Genomic DNA, 23,309 nt, shown 5'->3' on the forward strand with positions numbered 1-23,309 from the left:
GAGAAATGTTTTAGTAGGGAGGCTATTTAGGGCTGCTCTTGACCAAAGTTGTACTATTCCAATTACTGATCCAGGCAGGCCAGCCCTATTTTCTCTCTTTGTGAGTTCCACATCTCCTGGCCTTCACTTATCTTTTGTAAGAAGCTTGCCATTTGTGTAATCTGTGCAAAACTCCTTCTCTGCACTCCTGTGAGTTTGTTCACCAATACTTTTTCCCATAACTTAATATTTCGGAATAAAAAAAATTAAAACAAACAAAGGTGACCCAGGAAGTACAAACTGCAAAACATAGAAAGTTGGTTTTCCGAAAAGGCATGGTGAGCATTCAGAAACAATGGAAAAAAGATGCTACTCAATGCAAGCATGTATCCTAACCAAATCCATGCATCATCAATACTAATATGAAATATTAGTTGCTGCTGCTCAATTTAACATAATCTAAGTAGGTTTCCAAAACAGAAATAATCAGGAGATGATGAGGAATAATCCACATCCCCTCAGTATCGTTTCAATTTTATGTGTGTGTCATATGTAATCTTATTACATTTTAACATTTTCCATTATTAATTTTTTATTCACCCAACTTAGGTACTTTGCTGATTTGGGGGCACTATAATACAGGCAGAAGTAACATGATATCCACAGGTGTCCTAGCTTTATCCCAGCCCCTCTTTGATATTCCAAGGGATATCAGGAATTTTCAACAATTATGTTACCGTTATTTCTATTTCTTGAAATTCCTCTCATTGGCCTTGAAACGAAATGCTAAGATCGTTCAAGCTCATAAAGCTTGATGAGTGGACATTTTGCAGATAGAGCATACAAGAACATGTGAACCTATAGAATCTGCTTTGGAGAGGGGAAAGCAAAGCAACCCTCCCCATACCCCAGAAGGTATTACTTTACACTTCTCATCCAACAATACCAGAGATGCACTGTCATTTATACTTTTAGATTTCAGGTACTAAGGACAGCAAATATGCTGTGCTCTGGAGTCACACATTAGATGGTTATCAATCACTTACACCCAAGTTTACATTCCGTTTTTACTTTCCTATCAGAAAGCAGTGCCTTGAGAGAACAGGATGCTAACAGGTCATTTAAATAATGGGGAGGTAGAGAAAACAAGATGAAATGGGCACTGAGGCAGCTGAAAGGAGTAAAGAGGGCACCAAAGGTAAGCTGACTTGACTCCAAAGGAAAAAAAAAACAGGCTTACTTCCTGATATTGCTGAAGATTAGCTCAATTTCAATGAAATGCTGGAGAATTTTCTCAACTATCACAGCCTGAGGCAGTAGCAGTGTGTGACTGTAAATGTTCTGGAATCTAAATATTCCACCAGGAAATATAGACTGGAATGCCAACCAGAGTCCTTACTCTGGTTGCCTAGGATTGTCAGGACCAAATACTACTGAGACTAAACTGAAACAACACTCAATCTAAAATAAGATATCATAAGAAAGAAAAGCACAAGCTGATTTATATACCCACATCTAGCTATCCTGAAGAAAGCATTTGGTAATCACTGAAAAGGCCACCATTGGTAGTTTGGCACACAGTATGACACCTGTGTGGCCAGTGAAAACTGAGTGGTACAAGTGACAATCTCATCTTCTTCCACAGAGAGAGATTTGTACGATTTGTACAGTACATTTCCCTAATCTTTAATAAATATCAAACATTTTTACTCACGAGGGGCTCCTTCAGCCATTTCAATGGCAGTAATTCCCACAGACCACACATCACTCTGCAAAGAAAAAGATGACAAAAAAGTCACTTAAAAATAGGAAATTTGTAGTATTTAGAATGTCAAAACAGTGTTTAGCTGGGGATGTGGATGTCAATGCCAGAGCCCTTTTATGGGTTTCCTATAATGAAGCTTCATTACAGAGTGACATTATAGGCAGACATAATCTGAGCTTGTGATCAGCCAGTACCTCACTGCACAACAGGTTGATAGGGAATGGGGTTAAGCGCAAGGAAAGTTCATCTTGGATGCATTGCTATTATTGCTTTACCTGAAATACCAAAATAAAGTTGTCATAAAGACATTTTATTACATAGACCCACAAGTTGTATCATCTTGGGCAAATGTTTTAACTCCCTGTGCCTTAATTCCACTTTATGTAAAATGGTGATAATAATAGCATACACTTACATAGGACTGATATATATATGTGTGTGTGTGTGTGTGTGTGTGTGTGTGTGTGTGTGTGTGCATGTGTGTGTGTACTTCAGCAGTTCCTGGAATATACTAAACTAAGGCTAGAATTATAATGAGACTAGAAAATTATCTTCAGTACCAACTATTTAGTATTTTTTTTCTTCAGATTGTGGAAAGGGCACAGGGCTAGAGATACACTGGCTGGCCAAATGGCTCCTAAACAGGTTTTCTGAATTCTTTTTTTTTTTTTTTTCCTTGAGACAGAGTCTCACTCTGTCACCCAGGCTGGAGTGCGGTGGCGCAATCTCGGCTCACTGCAACCTCTGCCTCCTGGGTTCAAGCGATTCTCCTGCCTCAGCCTCCAGTAGCTGGGGTTACAGGTGCCTGCCACCACACCTGGCTAATTTTTTTGTATTTTTAGTAGAGACAGGGTTTCGCCATATTGGTCAGGTTGGTCTCGAACTCCTGACCTCAGGTGATCTGCGGCCTTGGAGGTTAGCTGGATTTTTAGAACCCTAGTTTATAGATTTCTTAGCTTCAGTTGTGATAGTCTATGCTTAAGATTTCTTTCAGTTACATGGTGCTAAAAACTAAAAATAAATAATGAATACAGGTGAAAGTCCTTGGAAGACTGCAAAAAGTATGCAAATATAAAGCATTATTTTTATAAAAAGCCACTTGAAGAACATGCTTCTATAATCTTCATAGCTCCTAACAGCACTGAACATAATAGACTCTCAGTAAATAATTATTTTGCAGATCATGTAGAGGGCACTTAAGGAAAGGGAAAAGAGATGAATCTTAATCAACTTCAAGTATTGAGTCCTAGGTTCCACTCAGGGAGACCACAGTGAATTGTTTGGATGACTTACGTGGAGAGTGAGTGAGGTTTTTCCAGTCTATAGCAAATGGAGAATTTTCTTTCCACATCAACCTTTTGAAATGTGTACATGGATATACGTATATTGTTCAAATTGCAGTTTCAGTGGAAATTTTAATAAATAGCATGAATTGTTACTTAGTTTGTCTATTCCACTGATTTTCTGTGGTTTTGGAGGTGAAATATGCCAAGGATTTTCTCCATTACTCTGAGTAGTCAAATTATTTTTTGTCTTTTCTGGAGCTAAGTTACTGTGGAGGTTAATAATTGGCTTTACATTTATTCATTTTTAAGTTTACAATGTCCTTTGTCCCTGGAAGTTAAATTTTTATATGCATATAAATCCACATTATATAATATTTTTACCAATAAGTGACAAGCAACATAAACTACACATTCTGCCTCAAATTCAGGTAACTCTCAGTGGTATACTTTGTCCACATTCTTAGAAAATATTATTTTATGAATATAATCAAACCACTTACTGAAATAAAGGCTTGTATTTCCTACTAGCATTTAACGTAAAAGGAGGAGCTGCTTGCTTTTTATTTTTTGTTTTATCATTAAAAATAAATGTTAATCAAAAATCCCTTCCAAATTGTAATTTCCACTGAATTCTCACACTCACTCTGTAATCATAGGAGCGTCTTGGGTCCTCATCACAGTCAATCACCTCAGGTGCCATCCAGTATGGTGTCCCAATGAAGCTATTCCTCCTTCCATTAGTTCTGCTCACCTGGGCACTCACTCCAAAATCAACTGCCAAAAATCATTATATGTCAAAATAACCAATCAGGAAGAAAAAGTTTAATAAGTTATTGCTTTAACTTGGAAAGCTGATACAAAAGCCACAATGAATAACAGATTTTCATTCCAGCCTAGCAAACTTTACCATGAAGTCTACTCCAGGAATATTGGAGAATAAGCTTTTGCTGCTATTTATTTTGGAATGAGACTCAGCAGTGCTGTTATAAATCTACAGTAGGTTTGGCTGAATGTTTACCATGAATATTAAAAATAATGTTCTGTCAGGACACTCTGAACCTCCAAAATGATAACATATGTAGTGTTTGGACCTGGAACCAAGCTGAAGGAAGACCAGAACCATAAGTAAGATCAAAGAAATCTAAAACCTATTAGCACTTTATCAGGAAGCCTCACATATCATATAAGAAGGCTCTATCACACTGATAAAGAAAAATGAGTTTTCTGCTAGAATTTAGTTTAAATTCCTACATAGATCTTTTGAATCAGATGCAGGTATTTACTGTGGTATCTATATCTCAGCTTAGATTATAAAAGTTCAGTCTTCATCTGTGGGATACATTATAAGAAAATATTTGGTATGGTATCCTCAGAAACAGAAAAAAAGGCTAAAGTAGGCTGGGGTTATTTATTCCAGAAAAAATAAAACACGGATAAAAAATGAAGTAGATTTTCTAATTTAGAATGGTTTCCAGGAATCCAGAGGATGGCGAACAAAACTGACTGAAAAGAAGCTTCAGGAATTTAGGGGAAGAGAAGAAAAAGGAAAAAGAAAAACCTAAGCGTTTAAGGCAGTTTTAAAGGATCTAACAAGAACGACAACAACAAAAAAAAGTCCACAATATTTGTGAAGATCACCTTTGGGTGTTGTACCATGTTTTTATCTAGATTTTTTAAAGAAACAGGTTTAATAATAGCCCAGCATTCTCACTATCCCTGTGAACTGGTATTAGGGGCCAAGAATTACCTAGGAAGGCCATAAGTTGGTATAAGGCATATATCCAGAGGAGAAAATGAAAGGAGAAAAGACTAGAAGACTGATTAATAGAAGAAAAGAAAAAAGAGCAAGAGAAAGAGAAATGAAAGCCAAGACGAGACGAAACCTCAACAACGGCATAATTTAAAGTTTTCTTTCATGACCTTACAGGCTGGAATATGAAGATTATTGAGCAATTGCAACTGCAATAGAATCATTTTTCCATCTCTTTTCCTTCTATCACTTCCTTTGGCTGTCATTAGGTTTGCTTTCTGCAACTTTCTTCTTATACTACGTTGTTTAAAAACAACTATAATCTTAAAAATTTAAAACAAATTGTACAAGAATTAAGTGTAAAAGGTGTGTGATTAAATTTTATAATGTGTTACTTAAAAATAGTGATAATCTGAGAAATCTAGAATAAATTGTACACAGACTACATGTAAAGTAAATCTGATTAAACTCTAATCCAGCAGTAGAAGGTCTCTCCTCCAGAGGAAAGTACATGAACTTTAGTGCATGGACATTGTGACAGATATTTCAGTGGCTTTTCATTTACGTACAATTTCTCTTTTGTGTTGTAAATGTTTGCGTTGGCCAGCAACTTGACACAAGTATATGAGAGTGTTGCTCTATATGTGAACACAGTGTTTAGCCTTGTGATGAACTATCTATTCTGAGTATTTAAATGTGAAATATGTATGCCTTTCATGTATTTTTTACATTTTTATTATTTCTTCATTTCTTGTTTAGAGACAAAGTATCCCTCTGCTGCCCAGGCTAGAGTACAGTGGCACAATCATAGTTTAATGCAACCTCAACATCCTAGGCTCAAGTGATCCTCCTGCCTCAGTCTCTCGAGTAGCTGGGACCACAGGTGCGCACCACCATGCCCAGCTAATTAAACCTTTTTTTTTTTTTTTTTTTGTAGAGGTAAGGTCTTGCTAGGTTGCCCAGACTGCTCTTGAACTCCTGGTCTCAAGTGATCCTCATGCCTCAATCTCCTAAAATGATGGGATTACAAGTGTGAGCTACTGCACCTGGCCTCTCCTTGTGATTTTAAAATTGTGTTTCTAGCTTTATAGCTTTTAGACAGATGCAAAATAAATAGTACACTGTCTTGAAACTATTTTCACTTATTCCAAGAGTAAACAATTACTACCTCATGCTTCTTCCAATGTTCCTAATGAATGAACAAAATCTCTACTATTGTTCTATCTGTTTAGCAAGAAAATGGGAAACATCTTAAGGTCATGTTCAGACACATGTTTACAAACTGTTGAAAAATAATGCAAGTGACTTATTTTCTATATCAATGGGGTTATCTGCCACTACAATGTACTGACATAATTTTTATGGCATTATTCTAATAACTACTGACATTTATTTTACACATTAAAGGGTACAATATATTGTTCCTTATGTGCTTAAGGACAAGAAAATGAGAAAATATGTGTGGTTATTTTCAAATAAATTATATAACTCTAAACTCTGGCATAGAAAGCTAGGTACTTCCAGTCTTTTGATTTATAATTCTGAACTTGACTTGCATATTATTGGAGCATCAATTCTGATCAATATCATTTCTTTACATATCTGAAAAAATCCAAATAAGCAATTCATCCTTACATAATTTAAAAGTTCTTTGATATTCTTGAGAAAATACGAGTCTGTCATGTAAAACAATTTTTTTTTAAATCCTTGCCCATGGCATCGAAATTTGTACATGGTAAATACTCAATTCAATTGTTGAAATAAATATAATAGCTCTTTCTAATAGAGGGTAAAGCGATGACCAAAAAGTAAATCCCCATTACAATTCAAAAGTTGTTTTATCCACATGATTTCAAAGAAGCAGGTAGGTGCATCTTCTTTCTTTTGCCCCGCCTCCTCTCCCAAACAAATTTTCAAATTTTGACTGGTTTTGCAGGCAGGGAAAATCCAGCTCAAATAAGTAGAGGATATTGACAGGGACATGATAGAAAACATAGTTATCTTAAAGGAGCTTTCTCCATTAAGATGCTTTGGACTTAAAATACTATAAGAATAAACTTACCCAGTTTTACTTCAGCATTATGAGTCAGCAGCACATTCTGACCTTTGATGTCCCGGTGAATTACTCGGTGTGCGTGAAGGTGAGCTAAACCCTGTATATATTTTTTAAAAAGCCACATCAGTATATATTTCTTTCTTTCTTTCTTTCTTTCTTTCTTTCTTTCTTTCTTTCTTTCTTTCTTTCTTTCTTTCTTTCTTTCTTTCTTTCTTTCTTTCTGGTACAGTTCTTAGTATTTTTGGAAAAACTTTTGATAAGAGAAACAGCTTAATTTTGATGTTTCAGACACAATTCTTTCTTTAGGCTGGAATCACTACAACCCGTTCCCAGAAATATGACTTTTGGCTATAAGGAAAGGAAAATAAATCAGGACACCCATGAGAAAAAAGAGTACCCAAAGTAATGTTTGTATACATTGGGCCACTTCACCTTCCTTTCTAGCCTCCGTATTTCCAACTAACCATAAGAGTAAAGACCTGGACATCTTGAATATCATAGCTCAGCCATTGTTTTGCTCTATTTCTTATCCAACCATTTGTTTAGTCCAAAATATTTTCTAGTCAGCCTTGTAGACTGAGAATTTAGGGGAATGTGGAAATTCATTTTACAGCATTTGTAATCTGTGTTGGCTTCACACTTTGGCTCTAGCCCATTCACCACTAAAATTTACCCGTGACCTGGCTAACCCATCACGTGGTATGCAATGTTAAGCTGTAGTGAGATTGCCTCAGACACTAACTGGAGATTCATAATAAAGTAACAATAAAACTGCTAACATTTATTGAGCCCTTATTCTTTGCCAAGGATTATACTAAGTGCTTTACATGGACTAAATTACTAATTCCTCTCAGAAACCCTTTGAGAAAGGTGTTAATATCACCCTTATAATATAGATGAGGAAAATGAACCTTGGAAAAATTAAGTAACTGATTCCAAGTGATAAAATTTATCCATAGTAAACTAAATGTAAACTCAGTCCAGAGTTTGAACTCTCAACCATTTACACTGTCATCACAAGTGAATCCAACCAAAATGACAGGTAGGACATTCTAACACTGTATGAGTAGTACTGTTCAATTCTGTTAATATCCTTCTTGGATGACCCTAAGAACTTAAGCCACAAAAGATGGGATTTGGTAGATCAAGAAGATTGTTGCTCTCATCCAATTGGGTGTGGAAAATAAATAAATTTAAAATGGGGGCAGTAATCAAAGAAAATGTTTGTCTGCCAAAAGGCTACAGATGATTTGAGGCCATTCCATAAAATACTGACTTCTTCTGACTCACCTTCATCTTAATCTATGATGCTTGTGCTATGTTTTTGTTTAAAGAACTGTAAAATAATAACAACATAATAAATAATCCAAGTGGTCATTTCCATGATCCACTGAACACAGTAATCTTAATCTGACAGTAGTATTAAAGGCCATGATTTCAAAGAAGCTCGTTACCTAGCTTATTTAAAGGCGTCAGCTGCAAATCGGCTTTCTCAAAAGCTTTTTGGCCTTTTCAGATATCCTGATGTACAGGTTATGTTTAGAATACCTAAACTATCTGATACAAGCAGGTATAAGGTGCATTGTATATATTACTCCCAGGTTCTTAAAAGATCAGAAGAGAATAACTATATGAAGACTCACCTGAAGGATTTCTCGGCAGATATAAGCAATCCAATCTTCTTTTAAACTCTGATTTCTGGTCATTCTCACTACATCAGTGACCGAACCTGCTGCACATAACTCCATCACCATCTGCAGGAAAGCCAGCAAAGTATAAAAAATTAGTGTTCAATTTTCTGAAACTATCTGGAGAGTTTTAGTCCATATGGTTTGTATCTATATGTAATGTTTAGAGATTAAGGCACTGCAAGTACTGCTTCAATTGTCTGGTGGAAGACTCCAAAGGCTAGCGAAATTAGAGAGAGTTGGATTAAAACCAAAGATTTGTGGAGGGAGAGAAGCCAGGTATTTCACCAGAGATATTTAACTGGGAGTTGGGGTTTGAGCTATGTCTTGAAGGATAGGTGGTGTTTGGATATGCTCAAAAGGAAGAACATTCAGTTTATGAAAAACTAAATAAACACATGCTTTTAGAAAGAAGTTTATGCAAGGAACAAACCTAAGTGATGAGTGGAATGGGAAGGAAAGGATGGTCAAGGAAACAGTTTAATTGGGGGTGATGAAGCAAAATATGGAGGGTCTCAAAAGAGTTTACATTTCAACATTAAGGCTAGGTTTGGTTTTTGTTGTTTTGTTTTTATTTTCAAATTCCAAACTATTTTCCCCAAGATACTGGCAAGCTACAACTCCAAGGGAGAATTTGTCGATTGCATTCCTGTGGGATAATTTCATCCAAATGGGATTACTACTAAGGAAAACCTATTTTAAAACTGGTATCTTTGATAATATTTCATTCAGATTTTATTGTATTAATAAACTCAGTTTCTCAGAAAGTTTATTTTTGACACAAATAAATTGAGGGCCCAACTAGTAAATTTTCTTCCAGGTAATATGAGTTAACTAGAGGAAAGAGCGATGTACAAGAGCATGTAACTATTATAATTATCCTAGCAATATTTTCTTTGAGTACAGGTTTACGTATTACTGCCCACGTCAAAAACACTTTATCAAAAGAGCAAAATATGTCTTTTTTTAAACTTCATGCAAATTAATTATCACCATAGATGAATGGAAGCAAAAGGATAAACTCAAAATCATGACTATCCAAAAAGTCTACCTTACTTCCTGTGGAATATTAAGATCTTCTTTTCAGAAAACTACTCCCCTAATTTACAGTTATTCACCATTGATATTATTGCATGTCTTTCACCTAAGTACACTTTCACCAAAAAGAAGAGGCAGCCAAACAAAATGAAAACAGATAAGCCACAAAAAGTTGATTTTCATGTGGAGAATTAAGCATTGACTATATTGAATGGGCACAACAGGTACACTGTGGTAACTCCTCATTTGGAAACATGACAAACCAGAATTAAAGCCATTCAACTAACATAAACCCTGGAAGATCTTGCTTATGTGAGTCAGAAGAGTTCAACTATACAAGGAATGTAAGACATTCTCAGTAATTCTCCTAACTTTGTAAGCATGGGGCCTGGTACATACACTTCTTCATTAATGGTCATTATTAAGCTACTTACTTACTTCCTATTTGTTTTTCTGATTCATATAGGCAAAAATTTGTGAAGTGTCCCATGAAAATTCTTATCTTCACAAATAATTTATACATTAAATGTTTATTCATCCTTCAGATCTCAGTTCAAGCTTTTATTCCTCAAGGAAGATTTTCTCATTTCCCAGCTTAATTAAAGTTTGCTATTCACCCACAGACAGCCATGATATTTCTCTTCTGACCAATTATACATTTATGCGTGAGATTATTTGATTGACGCTGGTCTTTGCAAATACATTGTAAGCACCAATGGGTCAGGAGCATGTCTATTCAGCTTACCGTTTTATTCTCAGCATCTAGCACAATATCTGACAGATAGTATTCAATTGATACATGTTGAATGCCTGAATGAACTGAGTACTAATACATATCCAATAAGGAGACTGCAAAATTTCTCACATTCTGCTATACTATCAAGAGGAAAAAAACTTGTAAGTGAAAATATATAAAAAAGACAAATAGTGTATGCCAAAAAAATTCCTCAGTAACTAAACTATACAGCCATATTTACTAAAATCTCGACTGGAATTATCAGAGAATAGAGGATGCATCTTAACTGGACATTTGAGAGAAAACAGGGTTAAGCTGAAGGTCTATAAATTTGGTGGTTCTCAAAGTGTGGTGATCAGTCCAGCAGTAGCAACAGCATCACATACGAACTTATTAGGAAAGACAATTTATTGGACCTACACCCCCAAATCTACTGAACCAGAAATTCTGTGAGTGATGCCCAGCAATCTGTGTTTTATCAGGCTCTCTGGGAGATTCTGATGCCTGCCAAATTTAGAGAACCACTGTTTCAATTCCACCCCTTGTTGAAAACCTTTCTATAACGTCCACTGTCCTATTCTCTGAAGTCCATTATTTAGAATGTAATAGAATATTTTATTGTCACTTGAAGATACTGAAAAGTTTTAGTCATTATTTTGAAAAAATACTACTAACTTGGACATGGAAAGGAAATGTAGCAAGTATAGAGATTCAAGTATATACTAACCCTACCTTATATTCTATATATTCCATTTTTAATAAAGACATCCTTGACCAAAACTGATTTTCTTGTGATTTAACTATTTTTACCATAGTGGAAGGCAGCAAAAATTCTGGTAACTTAGGTAGCATAGGTTACACTTAGCCTCTACAATTTATATCTTACTGATCTAGAATTTGTGTTACTCCAGGCATAATGACTAAGAAAAGGATAGGTCAACTTACCATTTGGAAAAGAGGTTCTTAAGAGTTATGTTTATCCGTAAGTGCATATACTTTGCAAAAACTTAAAATGCACCCATATGCTCACGTCAAGTGCTAATTAGAATTTATCCTTATCCAGTCATTATTTATTAGTTCATTGGGTAATTTCTGTAATAGCAACCATAGTAATCACATAAAATATTTGAAAATGTTTATGTTTAATATTTCCGGTATTCATTTGAGTCCTCCCCCATTCCACCAGTAATCCCCTTGTCAGGCACTTAAGTTATTTTCCCATATTTTATCGCTCCCATCTCCAGGAATCAGAGTATCTTTTGCCACATGATATGGTTTGGCTGTTTCTCACCCGAATCTCATCTTGAATTGTAGCTCCCATAATTCCCACATGTCATGGGAGGGACCTGGTGGGAGGTAATTGAATCATGGGGGCAGGTTTTTCCCATGCTGCTCTGGTGATAGTGAATAAGTCTCACGAGATCTGAGATTAATGGTTTTATAAAGGGGAATGCCCTTGCACAGGCTGTCTTGCCTGCCACCGTGCAAGACATGACTTTGCTCCTCCTTTGCTTTCCACCATGATTGTGAGCCCTCCCTAACCATGTGGAACTGTGTCAATTAAACCTCTTTCCTTTATAAATTACCCAGGCTCTTTATAAATTTCCTTTATAAATTCCCCAGGCTCTTTATGAGCAGCGTGAGAACAGACTAATACAGTAAATTGGCGTCAGTAGAGTGGGGCATTGCTGTAAAGATACCTGAAAATGTGGACGCAACTTTGGAACTGGGTAACAGGCAAAGGTTGAAATAGTTTGGAGGACTCAGAAGAAGACAGGAAGATGTGGGAAAGTTTGGAACTTCCTAGAAACTTGTTGAATGACTTTGATCAAAGTGTCGATAATGATATGGACAATATGGTCCAGGCTGAGATGGTCTCAGATGGAGATGAGAAATTTGTCGGGAATTGGAGCAAAGGTGACTTTTGTTATGTTTAAGCAAAGAGATTGGCAGCATTTTGCCCCTTCCCTAGAGATATGTGGAATTGTGAACTTGAGGGAGATAATTTAGGGTATCTTTTGGAAGAAATCTCTAAGTGGCAAAGGGTTCAAGAGGAAGTAGAGCATAAAAATTTGGAAAATTTGCAGCCTGATTATGCAATAGAAAAGAAAAACCCATTTTCTGAGGAGAAATTCAAGCCGAATGCAGAAATTTGCAAAAGTAACAAGGAACGAAACGTTAATCACCCAGACAATGGGGAAATGTCTACAAGGAACGAAACGTTAATCACCAAGACAATGGGGAAATGTCTCTAGAGCACGTCAGAGATCTTCACAGCAGCCCCTGCCATCACAGGCCCAGAGGCCTAGGAGGAAAAATAAATGGTTTTATGGGCCAGGCCCAGGGTCCTCTTGCTGTGTGCAGCCTAGGGACTTGGTGTCCTGTGTCCCAGCCACTCCAGCTATGGCTAAAAGCGGCCAATGTACAGCTCGGGCTGTTGTTTCAGAGAGTGCAAGCCCAAAGCCTTGGCAGTTTCCACATGGTGTTGAGCCTGCGGATGCACAGAAATCAAGACTTGAGGTTTGGGAGCCTCTGCCTAGATTTCAGAAGATGTATGGAAACTCTTGAATGTCCAGGCCGAAGTTTGCTGCAGTGGCCGGGTCCTCGTGAAGAACCTCTGCTAGGGCAGTGCAGAAGGGAAATGTGGAGTTGAAGCCCCCACACAGAGTCACCACTGGGGCACTGCCTGGTGGAGCTGTCAGAAGAGGGCCACTGTCCTCCAGAACCCTGAAAGGTAGATCCACCAACAGCTTGCACCATGTGCCTGGAAAAGCCACAGATACTCAATGTCAACCTGTGAAAGCAGCCAGGAGGGAGGATGTACCCTGCAAAACCACAGAGGCGGAGCTGCCCAAGACCATAGGAATCCACCTCTTGCATCTGTGTGACCTGGATGTGAGATATGGAGTCAAAGGAGATCATTTTGGAGCTTTAAGATTTGACTGCTCTGCTGGATTTTGGATGTGCATTGGGTTTGTAGCCCCTGCGTTTTGGCCAATTTCTCCCATTTGGAGCAGGCATATTTACCCAATGCCTATACCCCCATTGTATCTATGGTAACTAACTTGATTTTGATTTTACACGCTTGTAGATGGAAGGGACTTGCCTTGTCTCAGATGAGAATTTGGACTGTAGATTTTTGAGTTAATGCTGAAATGAATTAAGACTTTGGGGAACTGTTGGGAAGGCATGATTGTTTCTGAAAACTGAGGAGATGAGATTTGGGAGGCCAGTGATGAAATGATATGGTTCGGCTCTGTGTCCACACCCAAATACCTTGAATTGTAGCTCCCATAATTCCCATATATCGTGGGAGGTAACTGAATCATGGGGGCATGCTGTTCTCATGACAGTGAATAAGTTCATGAGATCTGATGGCTTTATAATGGGGAATTTCCCTGAACAAGGTCTCTTGCCTGCCACCATGCAAGATGTGACTGCTCCTCCTTTGCCTTCTGCCATGATTGTGAGGTCTCCTCAGCCATGTGGATGAGTCAATGAAATCTCTTTCCTTTATAAATTACCCAGTCTTGGGTATGTCTAATGGCAGAAACCACGATTACTTTTGCACCAATCTAATAGCATTGTGAGAACAGATTAATACACCATACTACTTTAACAGTTGTGTGCTAAGTTTTCCTGTAGATGCACAAAAGTGACAACTCATAAAAACATACATCCTTGGGTAAAACTTATTCTTATAGAATAAGAACAGCGTAATTAAAAACATACCCAAAGTTGGTGCCTCTGACCAGGGGGACTCAGCTTGAAAAATGCACCATAGAAGGACACAATGTTTTTGTGGAAAGAGTACTTCCTCAGAAGGTTGAGTTCAGTCCTGAGATCCTCTTCTTCATCCTATGGAATAAGAATAGACAGCAAAGCTCCTAAGCTGTGCAATCAATGACTGTGGGTCCCCAAAGTACAGTAGATCAATGAGGGAGAATCCTACGGCAACCAATTATATCCAACAGCAATTTATAATAAAATCTCAACTAAAATGGTCAGTGAATGAAGATTTCTGGTTAACTTGGAATCTGGGGGAATAAAAAGGGTAAACTGAAGATCTTTTAGTTCAGTGGTTCTCAAGATGTGGTCCCAGGACCAGCAGCACCAGCTACTGTATAAAATTTTCACTGAATGGAGTCGTTATATTTTTGTTTCTTTTGCAACAGTTTTATTGAGATATAATTCACATACTATAAAATTCACCCATTTGAAGTGCAAAATGCAATCGTTTTTAGTATATTTATAGAGTTGTGCAATCATCACCACAATCAATTTTAGAACATTTTTATCACTCCAAAAGGAAATCCCATGTCCTTCAGTTATCATCCCCCAGTTCAGCCACACACACACACACACACACACACACACACAAACTCTAAGCAATCACTAATTTACTTTATGTCTAAATAGATTTATCAATTCTGGACATTTTATATAAATGAAGTAATATAACATGGCCTTTTGTGACTAGCTCTTTTCAAAATTCATCCATATTGTGGCATGTAACAATATTTCATTGCTTTTGGTTTACCATTCATCAACTGAGGGATGTTTGGGCTATTTCTACCATTTAGCTATTATGAATAATTCTTCTATGAACAGTCATGTCAAGTAACTCTATGTTTAGTGTTTTGATGAAATGACAGATTGTCTCCCACATTGGCTTTACCATTTTGCATTACCAAGAGCAATGTATGAAGGGGTTCCACTTTCTCTATACTATCACCAACACTTGTTATTTTCTGTTTTATTATTATAACCATTCTAGTGGATATGAAGTGGTGTCTCATTGTGGTTTTAATTTGCAATTCACTGATGACTAATGATGTTGAGCATATTTTCCTGCACCTATTGCCCATTGTATATGTTCTTTGAGAAATGTCTAACACAAAATTCTTTGTCCTTTAAAAAACTGGGTTGTCATTTTATTAGTGAATTGTAAGAGCTCTTCATATATTCTAGATACAAGTGCCTTATCAGATAAACAACTTGTGAATATTTTCTCTCATACTGTGGATTGTTTTCGCACTGTCTTGATAGTGACCTTTGAAGTACAAAAGTTTTTATTATAATGAAGCATGATTTATAAATTTGTTGTTGTTTTGCTTGTACTTTTGGTGTCATATATAAGCAACCACTGTCAAATCACAGGTCACAAAGCTTTATTATTGTTTTCTTCTAAGCATTTTATAGTTTTAGCTCTTATACTTAGGTTTCTGATCCATTTTGAGTTAATTTTTATATAAAGTAAAAGTCCAACCTCATTATTTTGCATGTGGATGGACAGTACCATACTATCTTGATTATTTGGTAATCCTTTACATTTTAAAGGTATTAGTTTGTTCTGTGCTGACCTTTTAAAAAATTTTATTATTTTTTCACACTTTATTTATTTATTTTTATGTTTAAAAGCTATGTTTAAGATAATTTATTTTTATTAATCACAACAATGGTACATGTATACCAAATATAGATAAATATACTAATAAAATATGTAAGGGGTCTACTCTACTGAACATTTTCCCCAAGCAATATTAACAGTTTAGTGTATATTCTTTCAGACATTTGTATATGCTAATGCAGTAACTAGAGCTTTGAAAGATAGAGATAAATGCATAATGATATGATCAACACATACACACACATACACGCACACATATATATGTGGCATTTAAAAAATCCAAATACGCTCTTATTATTTTTAATATTCTGCAACTTTCATGTTTTAATCAGTATATAAAGCACATCTTTCTAAATCAATAAACAAATGCATGTCCTTGTTATGGCTGCACAAGATTGCACAGAAAGGATATATGGGTCTGGCACTCAGGGGACAAGTCAGGTCTAGAAGTATTGTTTTTGAGAATCGTCTATATAGTGATAATTGGAGCCATCTGGTTAGATGAGATCACTGAGGTACAATACATAGCTTCAAGACAGCTCTAGCAGAAGACAGTGTGATGTCAGTCAGAAAAGAACACCTACCCTGGGCATTAGGACACTGAGGTTTAGCACTGATAGCCCAGAGTAGGAAATTCACTTAATCTTCCTAAAGTTCAATTTATTTTAAAAGAATGATGGAAGATAGCAGCCATTACCTATCTTCATGGAATGTTAGCGGGACCAAATGGGATAATATAGATAAAGTTCTTTGAAATCTTTAGAAAAAAATTCTATAAATGCAATATATTATCACAAAATATCATTGTTACTTGACTTCTTTGAATTACTCTGAGCTCTGTCAGAACTATATACTTCCCTCCACTGTTTACCCTAATCTACAAACATCAGCCTCCTTCATTCTCAGCATATTAATTATAGTGGAGTGAAATGGAAAGCAATTCTCTCTAAGTTTCAGTGATGTCTGCTTGTACCATGATAACCAAGTGGTTTTGATATTCCTTCTGTAACTCTTATTTCTCAGCCAATCTAGAAAAAGCTCTTTGTTTCTTAATAATTTGAAAATAATTACACTTTTGTGTATACAGATGCAATACACTTGAGAAAAATAACTTAAAATGTTAACTTACAAAAAGGCAACTTAAATTGTTAAAAATTTCAATGAAAATATAATTGGCTTGTGCATTTAGGTGTTACGATCCTAACTTAAAGGAAATTACACATCAGGAAAATAAGATTCACATACGTGAATGACGCAACCAATGTTGAATATAAAATAGTGCATAAAAAGTTGAAGGTGAGGTGAGATGACTCAGAAAGTGATTCTGCACTTGAAAAATGGATTCCTCACTGGCCTCCTTTGAATTCATAGTAGCTCTAAATTTTATTTGATTGTAAATTAAAAAGCTCTCCTATTTCATCTATAATAGTTCAATTTATAAAAATTATTAAGAAATATTCTTATTGTCAAAAGTGAAATATATTTGTAGAGTGTAAAGAAAAGAAGACTTTTGACCTGGTGTGGTGGCTCACACCTGTAATTCCAGCACTTTGGGAGGCTGAGGCAGGTGGATCCCTTGAGGTCAGGAGTTTGAGACCAGCCTGGCCAACGTGGTGAAACTCCATCTCTACTAAAAATACAAAAATCGGCCAAGCATGATGGTAGATGCCTATAATCCCAGCCACTCAGGAGGCTGAGGCAGGAGAACCACGTGAACCCAAGAGGCCAAGATTGTGCCACTGCACACTAGCCTGGGCAACAGAGTGAGACTTTGTCTCAAAACAACACAAACAAACAAACAAAAAACAAAAAACTTTTGAATTAAAGATTTCCTGTTCTGAAATCCAGTGAAAAAAAGATACCTTTAACTCTTTTGAGCAATGACCTAGGAAAGGGACAATTGACATGGAAAATAATTAAGGAATTAACCACCAATTATCTTTCGTTCTCGCCAGCATTTCCCTCAAACTATCCTGACTTAATGACTTTGAAATACAGAGAAATAAGTCTCTCAGCTGAAATGAATTGGTAGCTAAACATATCTACTCAGTTAATACCTCCCCTCTTAGCTAATTCTCTAAGACCCAGCAGGAAAAATAGGCAACTATTTTCTATATTTAAGTATAATGTGGCTAGGCTTTAAAAATACTTATGACATAAACATAAAGCAGTGCACTAGGCTCTGTAGTGTCTCTAAGTTGATTTAACTTCTACTTATAAATTATCTTTCCTAAATTTATATCTTGTAAAAAAAAAAAAAAAAAAAGCTTGCAATGTCAGAGAAAATGGCTGCCAGTTGCAGAACAATATTTAGTATTTCCCAAGGATTTCCCACTGGATTTACTTATAAACATTCAACTACTGGAAAATACATCTCTAGACAACTATTTGTCTTATGGGGGAAAGGGGTAGGTCCTAATATGTGCAGCTGAAAATCTCAGTGACAGGTTCCCTCTTTCTGTTTATTTGTGTAATAAAGTCATGACAACTTTGTGGTATGAGAATTGCATGAAAGCTCAGGCTAGAGTCTCAGCCCAGCCTTCCAGCAAAGTTCAGTAAATAAGTTCCCTTCAAATTATCTTAACCTGTTTTCTAAAAAGGTAAAAATCCTGTGGCTTTCATTCTTGTCATGTAAGATCCTTAAACTTTCTACTTCCCCTGTGATGTGGCCCTCCTTTGAAATGGTAACAATACCTGACACCGCATAAGACTAGCAAACTACAGGGACTAGCTATTCTATCTGTGCATATGCACTCTCAGTTTCAATTAAGTTGCCAAGGTTCTGCTGAGAGGAATATGAACTCATAAGTAGTCCAATAAATAGAAATGAGAGGATAGTAGTAGGTTAAGAATGCAAAGAACAAGTGAAAGAGAAGCAGGGGCAAGACTGAATCCTTTCACCCGTTTGGTAGCTTGATGTTAAGGAGATTCCTTTTCTTTCTGAGTTAGAAAGCTTATGTGTCCTGGAAAGAACAAGAGATGTGCTGGGCTCTGGGCAGCTATGTAGTTGCATTTGTGATCTCTTTTTCTATGAGGAACCTGAGGCATAGAGAGGTAAACCACTTTCCCAAGTAGTTTTTGGCTGTTTAGTGGTAGACTTGGGATTCGAACTCATGTTTCTGGACTTACATATTATTGCTATTTCCATAAACTCCTGGCATCTAAGAGATGTGTGTGCAAGTCACATACGTTTTATCCCAAAGGATTCAAGATGATTTAGAGATGCTAACTGGATGATTAGCTAGCAGTTATTTTTTCTTACTAAAATACATAATCAGATAATTCAAAGTCCCCGACTAGAAAAACCTTTTAAGAGTGGGTTTCCCACATAAATGTAAACTCCCCCAAAACAAATAAATGAAGATCAGATATGTTTGGAAAGCATTAGTGTGTTTGCCACTCTGAATTAACAGGAAGCTGAGCTTGTGAGAAACACATAAGTACATTATATCCATCAGGCCAAGTGGGTAATTTAAACCTCTCACACATCTTCCAGTAATATGATGCTACAGCATTTCCTGGCTTAGGGCCAGTTGATCACAGACTGGCCTGAATACCCTGTGTTTTGTCAAGAAGAGGCAGTTCAAGGATGCCAGAACTTCCTTTGTAATTTCATCCAATTCTAGAATCAAAATCCTTTTCTCTAAGGAAAGTGTGCCAGAGAGGGTTTGGGACAGGTCTTTAAAAAAGTTTTATTAGCACAAATGTTTGATGAAACCAAAATTAATAAAATAATCATATTTCCCATACCTTACCTTTAGCGGCTTCCTAAGCTACAAAAGCATGATACTATCTGTTTTATCTGGTCCTTTGGATATGCTTAGTCTCCAAACATGAGTTACAGACACAACAGGAGCCTAGTACTTAATAGATGAGTCATGAGGTTGTTTAGCAATACCTTTCTAATATAACTAGAAAGTTTCTGAATGTGATTCTGTTAATGAAAAGGGTTATTTTTAATGTGCCTGAGAACATTTTTACTAAGTCACAACATGCTAGAAATATTTGAGTCCCATGTATAGCTGACTGCAGGAGAGAAAAGTAGGAAAAAATATATCAATTCATTATATTGACAAGAGCAAAAATTCAACTTTTGGGCCCATACAATATTTTATAGAGCACCGATATCTACTGAAAAAGAGAAATTATCTTTGGTTGGTTTTATTCTGGAGCCAGAGAATTGTTGGTATCAGACAAACTGCTCTGAAGGGAAGTCAAAAAGCTGTACGTAGAAAACATGCTCATATTCTTTCATGTGTTCAATATGGTACCAAATGTCTGAAGACTTTGAGGCTGAGTGGTCGGTTTGTTTTCTGCCTGCTATTGCTCTTACAAAAAAGCGGGGCAGGGGGCATTCCTCATTTGGTTCAAACACAATGGTAATGTTTGTTAGAATCATAATGGAGGAAAAGCAATTCAGTCCAGAATGTCATGATAACATGTGAAAAGGACCTTTCCAAGGCCAGTTTTAGGCAAAATTTGCTGTAGATCCCATCACCTCCTTTTTTGTTGCTATTCATCCAGAGGGCTCTATGCTCTGTAAATTTACGTAATTCCTCACTGACAGTCAATGCATTCCTATTCAAGGGACCTTTTCTCCTATCTCCTACTCTCTGATATATACTAGTGCTTATATATGATGATTTAATCTACGTGAATATATTAAAAGATAAAAATATGTTATCATTTTCAAGCAAGAACACTTTTAGTAGCGGTCTTCTAGAGATAATGACACAATGCAAAGGGATAAGTTAAAAGCTGAAAATGAAAGGAAAGACTACTTGGGTATTAACGAGAACTTTTAGTACTCACGCTGTATCTCCACCCAACAGATTTTTGATATTTATTCACTCTCACTCGCCTTCCTATTTCAGGTAAAGGGGTCTGTAACCAAGAATAAAATGTTATTAGATGTACTGGTACACTCTAAAAATGATTTATGCTTAAGTACTTTAAGTTCCGTTGGCACTCAATGGAAGAGTAAGATAACATTATTCCTCTCTCAGTTTTCACCAATAGTTTTAATTTAAAAAGCCAAATTTTTATGACAAGCAGAAATTTGGCAACAAATTCATGGTAGTAGATTTAACTGCTGTAATAATGGGAAAAATTATAATCTGGTATTAGTAAAGTGCTTTTTCCTCCTTACAAAACCAGTTAATTGACACTAAACATCCATGGGTTGAACACGATTTTTAAATATTTTAAAAGTCAGAGGCCGGGCGCGGTGGCTCAAGCCTGTAATCCCAGCACTTTGGGAGGCCGAGACGGGCGGATCACGAGGCCAGGAGATCGAGAGACGATCCCGGCTAACACGGTGAAACCCCGTCTCTACTAAAAAATACAAAAAAACTAGCCGGGCGAGGTGGCGGGCGCCTGTAGTCCCAGCTACTCGGGAGGCTGAGGCAGGAGAACGGCGTAAACCCGGGAGGCGGAGCTTGCAGTGAGCTGAGATCCGGCCACTGCACTCCAGCCTGGGTGACAGAGCAAGACTCCGTCTCAAAAAAAAAAAAAAAAAAAAAAAAAAGTCAGAGTATCTGAAATGTAGGTTAAATGTATGTCAAGGTATCTTAAGTTAAAACAAGAAAATAAGTGTTTTAGAGAGTCTCACTCAAAAAGTAGAAGTTGGATTATTTGGAAGCCATGGATTGTAGGGCAAAATAAATCTACAAAACCTCAAAATCCCTCGAAATTCACATTGGTTTGCAACATTTGACATTTACTGGCAAAAATAAAGCACAAAACTTTTTTTTTTTTTTTGAAAATTCAGCTATCATTTCTTTTATTATTATTATTATACTTTAAGTTCTGGGATACATGTGCAGAACATGCAGATGTGTTACATAGGTATACATGTGCCATGGAAGCACACAGTGAGTTGCTGAAACTCACTTTTCCTGCACAAATTGGAAAAAGCACAGTTTACGGCCTTGACAACAGTTCAGTGAATGTATATAGCTTTTCAAACATAAACTTCCCTTTAGGGTATAGTAAAGTAAAATTTTTTTTGACCTTTGCTATGTTTATGATAATATTACCCTAAGAAAGTGTGGCACTCATGTTAAAGAAAAAGAACAGAAATCAGTGCTAGCAAATTCTATGCCAATATGTTATGAACCGTGACATAACTTTATGAATGTTACCAGGAACAGTGCCAATTAAACTGTTTCTTTTGCTCATCTGTCAGAAAATACATGAAAAATGTGCATCTCTGATAAGTCTCTTCCTTCTACCTGTCATTGAGAATCTAATGGCCTCTATTATCAGAGGAAATCATTGGAGAGGGAAAATAACATGATGGAACACAGCAGGATTAACCCAGTATTAGAAGCAATCTTTTCTTTGCTATCCCTGGAAACAAATAATCAACTAGAAACAGAGAGGAGTACAGATGTTTCCTCATTGTTATAGAATACCAAAATATGTGGAACTTCTGCTATGAAAGAAGCATTGTTTTATGTGGATATATAATAAAGCAATAGATGTAATACACTAATGAATAAAAGTAATATTAAATAACTATAATAAATCCAGATGAATGTAATAATTATTACATAAAATCATGATTTAAAAACAAATACAATATTCTCTGAGTTGTTTATCCCAAGAACACAGTCCACTAAGGGAAGATAATACAGGTAAATTATAATATTACCTTACGAGCGTTCATCACTTTAACAGCTGTAAACACACCAGTCTTCTCATGAAGTCCCTGAAATACAGGACAATGACAAACATCAAATGCTGGCTAGGTAATCCAGCTATCAAGAAGCAATCAAAGTAGAGAATATTAAAATTAGTCTCAAATACATTGTATGTTATGAAATATAAAATATATACAGATGAAATATATAGTATTATATAGAAAACAGAAATATTAAATTATCAACATTTTAAAGAAATCACCACTCCACTCAAAACACTCAAGAAAGGTTATGGAAAAGTTTGGCTGTTTATGTCTGTAGTAACTAGTGGACATAATTGCCTATTTAAAGTTATTGCTTACTTAGTGTCTTTAATCTACGTTTGCATGGCATCAAAGCATTTAATCTAAATGAAAATTTTTATTTAAGTGAAAATTTCCTATTGAAGATGGGGAGTTGTTCTACTAAACATTTTTTCAATTGATTATGTGATACTATGCAGACATCTTTTCATTGGACTCTTCTTCAAACACAAAATATTTATCATGTTAGCAAAAATATTAGCCATATATTATCTCCATAATGATCACTAGTGAGAGTGATTCATAATTAATTCAACAGCCTCTAAACTGTTTCATATGTCCTGAATCATGTGAACCAAAAATATTTATAAAAGGAATAAGTTATAGAAAATTATCTTACTGAAAAGATGATGAGTTATAAGAGCTTAATCTTATCCTAAATGAAAGTATAAGCTACAGATTTGTGATTTTTAAAGGTGAACATATAGGTTTGGAATCAGATCTCCTATTTTGTGGCTGGTACCTTCTAGACATATTCCAAACTGTAGTCATAGTTTGAGTAATAAATAGAATGTCTTATCTGATATTTCTCAGCAGAAGGTTTGATTTGGGAGCTGTACTGGGTTGAACAGTGTCCCCTCGAAAATTGAGGTTC

At 36.2% G+C, this 23,309-nt stretch overlaps 1 protein-coding gene across 4 annotated transcripts in view; it reads right to left on the minus strand.

Moving 5' to 3' along the window:
• LOC105499702 (Nik related kinase) overlaps positions 1-23,309 on the minus strand; it is a 141,714-nt gene that overhangs the window by 55,299 nt on the left and 63,106 nt on the right. For all 4 annotated transcript variants that reach the window (XM_011772473.3, XM_011772472.2, XM_011772471.2 and 1 more), the window contains exons 3-9: positions 22,364-22,420; positions 20,521-20,592; positions 14,031-14,156; positions 8,480-8,590; positions 6,843-6,933; positions 3,674-3,804; positions 1,694-1,748 (exon numbers count right to left, since the gene is read on the minus strand). In XM_011772473.3, coding sequence (XP_011770775.2) covers positions 1,694-1,748; positions 3,674-3,804; positions 6,843-6,933; positions 8,480-8,590; positions 14,031-14,156; positions 20,521-20,592; positions 22,364-22,420 — 643 coding nt within the window. The remainder of the gene's footprint in view (positions 1-1,693; positions 1,749-3,673; positions 3,805-6,842; positions 6,934-8,479; positions 8,591-14,030; positions 14,157-20,520; positions 20,593-22,363; positions 22,421-23,309) is intronic.

This window comes from Macaca nemestrina, chromosome X (genome assembly GCF_043159975.1).
Source record: "Macaca nemestrina isolate mMacNem1 chromosome X, mMacNem.hap1, whole genome shotgun sequence".
In the NCBI taxonomy this organism is placed as follows: domain Eukaryota; kingdom Metazoa; phylum Chordata; class Mammalia; order Primates; family Cercopithecidae; genus Macaca; species Macaca nemestrina.